This window comes from Leptonotus elevatus, chromosome 4, assembly GCF_054856555.1.
Source record: "Leptonotus elevatus isolate MCC_2025b chromosome 4, RoL_Lele_1.0, whole genome shotgun sequence".
Taxonomy (NCBI): Eukaryota; Metazoa; Chordata; class Actinopteri; order Syngnathiformes; family Syngnathidae; genus Leptonotus; species Leptonotus elevatus.
Genome location: NC_141242.1, coordinates 22,767,522 through 22,778,178, shown reverse-complemented (window position 1 = coordinate 22,778,178; position 10,657 = coordinate 22,767,522). Strand labels below are relative to the sequence as shown.

General features: G+C 40.0%; 1 protein-coding gene across 1 annotated transcript; it reads right to left on the bottom strand.

The window, feature by feature from the left end:
- Window positions 1-600: 600 nt before the first annotated feature.
- dnaaf4 (dynein axonemal assembly factor 4) lies at window positions 601-10,292 on the bottom strand. Its single transcript, XM_086074165.1, has 10 exons — window positions 10,141-10,292; window positions 9,925-10,053; window positions 9,548-9,695; window positions 8,815-8,948; window positions 7,646-7,862; window positions 4,729-4,874; window positions 3,864-3,973; window positions 3,626-3,779; window positions 1,877-1,982; window positions 601-1,022 (listed from the first exon to the last, which is right to left on the bottom strand). The coding sequence occupies exons 2-10, from the start codon at window positions 10,039-10,041 to the stop codon at window positions 904-906; spliced, it is 1,251 nt and encodes a 416-aa protein (XP_085930291.1). The 5' UTR covers window positions 10,042-10,053; window positions 10,141-10,292; the 3' UTR covers window positions 601-903.
- Between the last annotated feature and the right edge of the window lie 365 nt (window positions 10,293-10,657).

The window sequence follows — 10,657 nt, the reverse complement described above, 5'->3', positions numbered from 1 at the left end:
CACAATAAGAAGTGATTTTGTGTTTAATTGTTTCTAGAGAATTGCAGTCCCAAGTTTGTAGTAATTTGCTGTCCCCCTTTGGTGAATTGAGGCTCTCACACATAATAAACTTTATTATATGCTTTATTATGCTCTATTAATAAAACATCATAAGGCTCTAAAATTCTATGACATAATTACTTAGAAGCTATTTATTAATGTACAGTATATGGTAAATGATTTTAACGAAGAGATTCTTAGTATAAATAGAACCGTGCACAATGCAATGCCATACACATTTCTAAACAAAATAAAAACTATAATAAAAAATCCCAAACTATTATATAAACCTGGTGTCAACACTACCTTTCATCTGGTAAGACAAATGGAAATGAAATATTAAATATGATTAAATGTTAAACAAGGAAAGTGATGCAATTCCAGTGTAGCGCTTGTCCTCATTGGGTTGGTGGGGGAGCTGAAGCTTCTCGCGGTCACCGTGACCGAACTTTAGGCAAGATGCGGGATGCACCCTGGTTTGGTCGCCACCCAGTTACAGTAATTTATTTCCATGTTTCAAAATGACCAAATCACTACCTTTCTTTTTCATGAGTCAAAACCTTTTATTTTCAGTGTACAGATAGAGAGAGAGCAGTGTATACATGTCAGAAGTACAGTACATATAAAAAGCCTACCCAGCCCAGTTCAAATGACAGGTGGTGTCCCTTTAAGCGGGCGTGGCCTTGTGAGAGACGTCAGAAGCGCTGACTCCAACTCAAGCCATTTATATGGTTATTTAGTGTTTGCGTCTTCTACATGCTCTTTGGTGTTTTCTCATTTTGTATTTGTGTGTTAGCCCCACTCAAAAAACGGCTAAACCCCACATTGACTAAAAAAAACAAAACGTTTTCAGTATCATGGCTTTCACTTTGTCACAGGCTCTTCTTCACTTCCTTGTATGATGTCCCTAATTTTGTGTGTGTCCGCCTGCAGTGCTTCATTGTTTGGGTCAATCTTCAAAGCAGTTTGGTATTCTTGTAATCCTGTGGAAAGAGTTAGATGAGTTAATATCAGGATAGCCCAATAGGGGTGCGTTCTCCCCCCCAAAAAGAAAAAAGGTCACGATAACTCTCGCTATGTGGCTTACTAAGCGTGTAATGCAAAACAATTTGAATAATAAACTTGGTTTTGATAACGAACCAAATCAACATTTTACATTTGAATGCCATTACATTTTAAAATCACTACATCCTTGAATCATGTCACACTCCATGTATTAAGATATGTATTCAATAATCTTTTATGAGAGATGCACACCAGGTTCAAATTGCTATAAAACGGTTTGATGTTGCTGATGATTTGTCGTTTTTTTTTTTTATTCAATTAACTTGAATTTGGATTTTGGAGAGCTTTATACAAAAATAATGAATATTATTCTTTACTGCAGTGATGGTCAGCAACTCATATTATAGTGAACCTATTATATTTGGCATTTGCTAATGTTCAATAAAATATTGTAATTATTTTACCGCCATCTTGTGGCATCATGGTGCCAAGGAACTTTAGTTGACGTCACAATCCTGTTTTATGCTGCTGCTGCTTTGGTTTTGACTTTGCTACTTTGACTTTGCTGCCATCTTGTGAGCAGAAAGTTGATTTCTTTTTATGGTAAGCTACTGCGTCTTCAGCCAGTGCCATTGATGAAGTGTTTTGCTGTATCAAAATTTGATTGTCAATATTCCAGTTTGAACATAATATGCAACAATACTTTACTTACAGTACAATTTCCTACTAAAGTCTGATGAGAACAGTTGCTGTTTAGTGAGCGGGTTGTTAATGTGAGTGCTTTGATATACGACTGCTTAGTCAGACTCGGTCGGCGTGGTGCATTTCAGACCTTCCGCATAGAGCTGCAGCTGGCAGAAAGCAGAGCCTCGACGCACGAGAGCTCTCGCTCGGGCAGCCGCATTGGCAGAAACGGCTGGAGTCAGCAGTTCAAGAGCCTGCAGAGAAAGATCCACTTCAGCCTTAACCACCGCACAAATACATTTTGAAATACAGCATTATAATAAAACCTGGACTGGATATAAATTTACTCAGAGGCCCTTTTCAAACCTTAGACGAGTGGAGTGCAGTATTTGACTACAGGAGCCCGAGACTCCGGTTACCATTGACCCTATGAGGACGAGCGGTATAGAATAATATTAATTTAATATTAATAATAATAAACAATGGCGTCTCTCAATCCACCAAAATCATCATCAGGTTAATGCCTTTTTGATGTAATAGGCGTAGAATTATAATATCGTATCGTGAGCTTCGTACAGTATTCTCACAGTGCAATGTTTACTGATTAGTACTTCAGTGTAGAATTTTAAGACCAAACAATGTTTCCTATGCATAAATCTGACTGCGAAAGTCTGGCTGCCATTATTTAGAGTGTGCCTCATATTTATATTACTACACGTTGCTTCATGAGATGTGTCACACACAAAAATCTTTGCTGTGCAACTGGCTGTGAGGAGCTTTTTTAATTAATTTATTTATTTTAAATAAAGACTGATTTCAACATTGAATGAGTTTAAATCTACAGGAGCCATTTTTATTAGTGTATTGAATGGCAAGGGATTCCATGCCAGTTGCATGAAAAGCTCTGATGGAAATCACTTATGTGCAATAAGTCATAACTTAGTATCAAGTTTGCACCTTCACATTTCAACCAAGTCCCAAGTTACTGTGGCAAAAATCAAGCCAAGTCGATTTCAAGCAAGTCAAGTCATTAAGTGAAGCAAGTCATAAACAGTGGCTACCTGTCAATCGAAGGTGCGAGGGACAACATTTAAATGACAATTATTTACAATTAAATATTTAAAATGTATTTTGTTTATCGCCGGTGTCTCAAATGAGCACATACCTCTGGTACGTGTGCACAGAGAATCGCTTATAGACACTCGTTAAAAATTTGACAAGCGTAGTTGGCCCTTGTGCAATACACAAGTATTAGGCACCATGTTGGGCGCCGATTTCCACTGCCAATAACATTTAAATGGATTACTGCTCGGGCTGATCTGAGCAGGAGCCTCATCCAACATGGCCGCCACGTTTACACAGCCGGCCGTCAACATATATACATGGCGGCCATATTGGATGAAGCTCAACCAGGCTTTTACAGCATATCGTCGCTGCTATGTGAAAAACACTTATGTCCATTTTTGTCATTTTTAAAATGTTTATGTTTTTGGGATGAAACTGAATGCAGACATCCCAAAAACGTCAAAATTTATTTTTTTTAAAATGGACATGAGTATTTTTCACATAGCAGTGACGATATTCAAGTTTTGTCTTCTTATTCAACAGTGAAAACTCTATAATATATAAATAATGATACTCACTTCAAGACTCGCATTCTGGCTAATACCAAAACATGCCTGTCAAAATTCACTTGTATATAAACATAAACCATAAACAATGCCTTTAAGTGCCATCACTTTGTTTACTTTTTGATAATTATTGCTGTTGATGTAACAATCATTTGCTGCCTTTCAAATTGCCCGAATACTAGTTTAGTGTTTCTTTGTTACTTGCCAACCTACTAAAATCACACCAAATTAATCAGGTATATAAATAATATTGCGACCATTCTGACCTGAGAGGAGTCCTCAATGGCTTTGTGAAAGTTCCGTAGCTTAAGATGACACGCAGCCCTGTTTGAAAACAAAGCTGGGATCTTTCTGTTGAGTCGGATTGCCAGGTTGTAGGCATTCAACGCACTCAAGTAGTTTCCAGCTGCAAAACATTTGCTTGGGGAAAGAAATATTTTATTTAGTAGTCTCCTACACCACAAGTCAGCACCTACGATAGTTATCAATGATGACTTGACTTACTTTCCTTTCTCCTTCAACCAGTCGGGATTCCTTTCCTCCTCCCTTAAGTCCTTCAGCTCATCAAGATCTGCATTGACCGCACGCCTGGCCTCGGCTTGCTTTTTCAGCCACTGCGGTTAGCGGAGCAGCACAGGTGTTGGGTGCAATTCTTAATTCTTTGTTAGAGTTTGTTTGGCGTCAATGGAAGCATATGCACGGCAACACGTTAAGCCAGGAGTGCCCAAGTCCGGTCCTCGAGAGCCCTTATCCAGCCTGTTTTCCATGTTTCTCTCCACCAACACACCTGATTCATGATCAGGATCATTATCAGGCTTCTGCAAAGCTTGCTGATGAGCTGATGACCGGATTCAGCTGCTTGAAGGAGGGAGGCATGGAAAACAAGCTGGATAGGGGCTCTCAAGGACCGGACTTGAGCACCTTTGTATTAAGCGTTTATGGTGCAAAGGTGTGGCAGCTTATGAGTTTGTGTTTCTGCTTATTTCAAGCTACTGGGATGCCGCTGGAGGGAATTTGTTTTTAATTTTTAAATTTTTATGTGTGATAATGTGGGTTGGTGTACTAGGTCTATTCAATAATTGGATTGGAAAGTCATCCAAAGTTGTGACTTTTTAAAGGCGAAGAGACAGCTCCTTTGGCCAATGCTGTGGTGTGCCGACCATTATCTTGAGCGATTCAACTAACTTGATGTCATTCCAGCAGAGGGCAAGTATATTTTCAAGATGTATTTTCATGCTGCCATTGTTATGTGTTAGCCTAGCGACCAGAAGTTAGCACGCCAGCACATCCCAAACGCAGAAATGGTGTGTGCTTTGAGTCCATTCATGGAGTTGGACAGTTTTGAGTCTGGACTAAAATATGATCTTACCTCTTCTTCCTCCTCAACTAGTGACTCTCTGAGGGCTGTCGGGAAAACTCGAGGAGTGAATGAGACCTGAATGTTTCCTGGAACTCTTGGAGCAGGAAGATCCATTTGCTTTTTCTTTCGCTCTGCTTCACTGACACGTTTTTCATCTAAATGCAAGAATGAAATTTGCATCTACAACTATGTACAGTTCTCATTATAAAAGAGCACAGTTCAATATAGATAGTTGATAGACAATCGTAAGGTTTCCTTTTAGAATCATTCAGAAGAAGCATTCTAATGTGGGGACCATTGATTGCAAATTTCAATGTGCCCACACAAAAATGTAATATTTCAACAAATGATTTTCATGGTCCATCAACATTCTGAAAATTGCACGCGTTAGTGTTTTTGTTTTGGTTTACATTATGTTTAGTTTTGTCATGTTTTCCCTGTAGCCATTTTATTATGTCTTGTGCGTTAAGTTTTTGTTTCTATTTGTTCTTGTCAGCAAAGTCTGTTTGTGTCTATCAATAAATGTCCATCCATCCATCCATCCATCGCTTATCCGTGGTCAGGTCGCGGGGGCAGCAGCTTCAGCAAGGAAGCCCAGACTTCCCTCACCCCAACCACTTCAACCAGCTCCTCTGGCGGGGTCCCGAGGCGTTCCCAGGCCAGCCGAGAGACATAGTCTCTCTAGCATGTCCTGGGTCGTCCCAGAGTCCTCCCGCTGGTGGGACATTCCCGAAACATTTCTCCAGGGAGGCCTCCAGGTGGCATCTGAAACAGATGCCCGAGCCACCTCAACTGGTTCTTCTCAACGCGGAGGAAAAGCGGCTCGACATTGAGTCCCTCCTGGATGACCGAGCTTCTCACCCTATCTCTAAGGGAGAGCCCAGACACCCTGAGGAGGAAACTCATTTCAGCCGCGTGTTTCCGGGATCTTGTTCTTTTGGTCACAACCCACAGCTTGTGACCATAGGTGAGGGTAGGAACATAGATCGACCGGTAAATCGAGAGCTTTGCTTTTAGACTCCATCACCGCCAAGGTCCCCGCCTTTGGCTGCCGCCCAGCTCACTGCGTACCCGACCCCTTCGGCCCCTCCCACAGGTGGTGAACCCATGGGAAGGAGGACCCACATTGCCTTTTCGGGCTGTGCCGGGCCCTATGGGGTATAGGCCCGGCCACCAGACACTCGCCTTCGAGCCCCAGGTGCACCTAGTTGTCTGTTGATTGTTGTTGTCAGTCACGTTTCCCCTTGTTAGACTGATATTGATATTCATAATTCATGTTACTCTTTTGAAATTATAGTTGTTTTAGATGACTCTTGCTATCTAGTCCTGCCTTTCTGCTTCCCTGCACTTGGGTGGCAAGTGGCTGAAGAGAGCTGAATGGTACACACAAGCGAACAGTCTGACGAGTCTTCTTCTTTTCCTTTCGGCTTTTCCCTTCAGGGGTCGCCACAGCGAATCAGTCGCCTCCATCTAACCCTGTCCTCTGCATCCTCTGCTCTAACACCAACTACCTTCATGTCCTCTTTAACTACATCCATAAACCTTCTCTTTGGTCTTCCTCAAGACCTTCTGCCTGGCATTTGGAAATTCAGCATCCTTCTGCCAATATACTTACTATCTCTCCTCTGGACATGTCCAAACCATCTCAGTCTGGCCTCTCTGACTTTATCTCCAAAGCCTCTAACATGTGCTGTCCCTCTGATGTACTCATTCCTGATTCTATCCATCCTGGTCAGTCCCAAAGAGAACCTCAGCATCTTCATCTCTGCTACCTCCAGCTCTGCCTTCTGTCTTTTCCTCAGTGGCAATGTCTCCAGACCAAACAACATCGCTGGTCTCACCACAGTTTTATAAACCTTTCCTTTCATTTGAGCTGAAAATCTTCACACCTGACACTTTTCTCATGATAGTCCATGGAGATTCCTGTCTAACCTCGTCTGGCATCCTGTCCATTACATAGCAAAACAAAAAGGGGCTCAGAGCTGATCCCTGATGTAGTCCCACTTCCACTTTGAACTGCTCTGTCACACCTACAGCACATCTCACCACTCTTACAGTCCTCATACATGTCCTGCCCAACTTGAACATTTGGGGTGGGGTGGGGGGGCGGGCGGCATGAAACCATACTGGTGCTCAGAAATATGTCCTACCTGTCTCCCTGATCACATTTGCTGTAATTGTCCAGTCATCTGGAAGCACCTCCTGACCATCCATAGCCCGTCTCAACTCCTTCCTGAAAGTCATACAGCACTCTTCCTTTTTCAGCTTCCACCATTTCGTCCTCTTCTCTGTCTTTGCCATCTTTGTCTTCCTCACCACCAGAGTCATCCTACACACTACCATCCTATGCTGTCTGGCTACACTCTCACCTAGCACTACTTTGCAGTCGCTGATCTCCTTCAGATTACAGCATCTACACAAGATGTAGTCTACCTGTGTACTCCTACCTCCACTCTTGTAGGTCACCCTATGTTCCTGCCTCTTCTGGAAGAAAGTATTCACGACAGCCATTTCCATTCTTTTTGCAAAGTCAACCACCATATTTCCTTCTGCGTTCTTCTCCTGGATACCAAACTTGCCCTTCACCTCCTCATCACCTCTGTTTCCTGCACCGTGTCCATTGAAGTCTGCACTAATGACAACTCTCTCACTTCTGGGGATGCTCTGCATTATTTCATCAAGGTCCAACCAAAAGTTATCCTTCTCCTCCAGCTCACATCCTACCTGTGGCGCATACCCACTAACCCACTAATGAGTTAGAGGTCACAAAGACATAAGAAAATGGGCACAGGGAAATCATGATGAAACATGAAACCAAATTAAATACAATCTAAACCAAATAAAAAACACAGATCATGAGATAGATAAAAACTTACTTTACAGAGCGGGTGTATAAATGTTTTTTTTGCACTCTTACATTACTCACCAAATATGGCCTTTCCTCCACTTGATTTGCCATTCTTACTGTTGTGTTTCACAGCTTTTACTTTATTTAAATGATTGGTCTGAGTTTGGAGTTTGAGTCGCGCCTCTTTCTCAGCTTTCTTGTTCTCCTTCAGCTGCCATGCTTCGAGTTCAGCCGTGGTTCGCTCTCGTTCAGCATCCTTCATTTTCTGGATTCGTTCTCGTTCTTCACTTTCAATCTATCACCAGATAGTAAAAGTGGTTATAAAGGACTGCGCAAAAACTTAGACCTGTTCAATCTTTGTTTTATTAAAGACAGTTACTTAATAGCATTCAATACTGTTTTTAAAATGGTAAATAGTAGGACAGATACAGCAATGAAAAAAAATCCACAATACATTAGCTGTTTTCACAATGGCTATTTAAGCTGGCATTGTGATTGCTCATTCCTGTCTTGCTGCTCTGTATGTAAAATACCAATGCAGGTTAGGGAGCTAATTCAACTTCTGATTTTGTTACTTTACGAGGGAGTGGGTGAGCGGAATGTAAAGTTTAACACCTGATTTCTCTTGAAAACATTTGTCACGTTGGGCTGAATGTGAGAAAATGCAACATTAAATTATTGATCAGCTCTGCCGTGAAGGTCATGTGAACCTGTCACCTGGTGCACATGGGCAAGACATTTTGGTGAGATCTGGATTTCGGTGAAATCTGGATAAAGGCACATCCAACTTTTTCCCTTGGTGAATATTGAGCGTGCAAAAAAGCAAATCGATAGAATGAGTAGCAAAAATTTGCAAGTAATTAATGCGCCATCCTCAAAATATTTACAATTGCCTACAGACTTAAACACACTAAATTTGTTTAATTGAAGCCCCTCAAGTCACTTCAACATAGTTCCTTGGCATCAAGATGCCACAAGATGGAAGCTCGTCATCTTAATTCAGCATGTCACAACACGGCACTCAAGTATTACTCTTATTGTTTTGGCATGAGCACAAAAACAGTTAATAAGTGAGTTTTCCATAAATAATGGAGAAAACTAAAATATGCAGAGGTTACTCTATTCAGAAATGTATTGTTTGAGTCACTCATCACACAATCAATACGACAAATAATGGAGTCTCATTTGTGTCATCAGTGGAATTTTTTTTTTTAAACGTTCTTTTAGAAAACCAAAAGGTTTCTTACATTCATCATTGTCTTCAGAGTATATTTCTTCTCATTGTGCTTTTTCTCCGATCTGTTTTTGGTCTCTGCAGCAAGCTTTTCCTGCATATTGGACAGAGCTTGCTCTCGGATTTCCCTTTTTGTTTCTTTATCATCTGAAACAGAGCAGAAAAAAAATAATTCATACTCCAATAGGAGAATTGGCAATAACATTTTAACAGTTAATCTTAAAAGTTAATATAAAAAAATGCTAAATACGAAACTGTATTGAGTCATTTCTTCTTTTATCTATATATATATATATATATATATTTACCATCGGAAGTATTTTTTAATTTCAATTGTATATTAAATTTGTATATATATATTAATAGTTAAAAATTCAGCAGGTCTCAGTAACCCTATGAGCAAATTGTTTTAATAAATATCTCCTATTATGTTGTCGGTTTAAGAAAAAGCTGTATTTTCAAAGTAATTGTTCTCATCTGTACATTCTATAATTTTTTATGTTGGAAAATGTTTAACACTAACTTAGATGAACTAGTTTCCCATATTCACAGAAATATATTTTCATTTATATATATAAAAAAAAGAATAAATGAATGTAGTAGACACAATTTGGAAGGGAAAATTGGTTATCCAAACATTTGACTCCTGGTTGGCTCATTATTGACTTATTTGCGACGAATGAAGTATGGTATCCATAACATAGAAGGTCAAAAAGTATGACAATAAATGAGACATGCAATCTTACATGTGCTTATTGACAAATGTTCCCACTGTTTGTTAGTCCTCTTTGACAAACTGATCACTGCAACTCCGTTTCCAATCTTTGCTGAGCTTTGCTCATCATCAACCAGCTCAGAAGGGAACACTTCCAACAGGAATGGTGGAAAATGAACCTAATGAAAACAAATCACAAATCTAATATGTATCAACCAGAATGGTGGGAATAGAACCTATTGAAAACAAATCACAAATTGTTTTATGCTTATAAGCAGGATTTTATTTCATTATTTTATTTTTATTTTATTTTATAAATCTCACCAAGTAACTTGGGTATAATGATAAGTGTCAGTGTATGCAATGTGTGTGTTAGTCAGTTACTAAGTTTGTTTAGCTCGATTATACCTTCAGGTACTCGTCTGACGAGACGATGTCCACCTTCTTGGCTCCTTTCAGAGGCACGCTGATAAAAACCATTGACTCTGTCTGCGTCCACGAGTGGTCTGTCACGAGCAGAGGCATCTCGGTCGGGGCCTACATTATACAAAGCGCAGGCGGATTCGACACAAACTTTCATTTACACCGAAACCAACCAAGGACCGAAACATTGACTTTTGTTACCTGGCACTTTAAATTAGGACAACGTTCTTTCTTTACAATTTTCTGTTAGTTCATTTAATTGGTGGTATTTCTGGTTATGTTTTATCACTTAAACTTGCAAGTCACGCTTAATTTATGATTCAAAACGACTTTATTGCGACGTAAGTGTGACAGGCAAAAAGCTACCGGAAATAGTACAACAGAGTCTTGTCGCTATGGAGACCATGGAGCCTGAATGTTGCCTTCAAATGTATCGGAAACACGAGAGTCACAGAATTCACTATGGTAAACTAGATTTGATCATTCTCACGAGAAATGGATGCCATAAATCTAATTTTACTATTCTACTATTTAAACGTTAGTAGCCTTATTACGCCCCTAAAAGATAATGCATTAAAAGAGACCACAGGGCAGGAATGGATCACTGTGTGAAGAGGTTTAATTTTCCCTACCAAAAAACCAAACAAACAAACAAACAAGAAACTTTTTGATGACGAGTCGCAAATTCAGCTGCAAACATTTTATTCTTAACTTGATG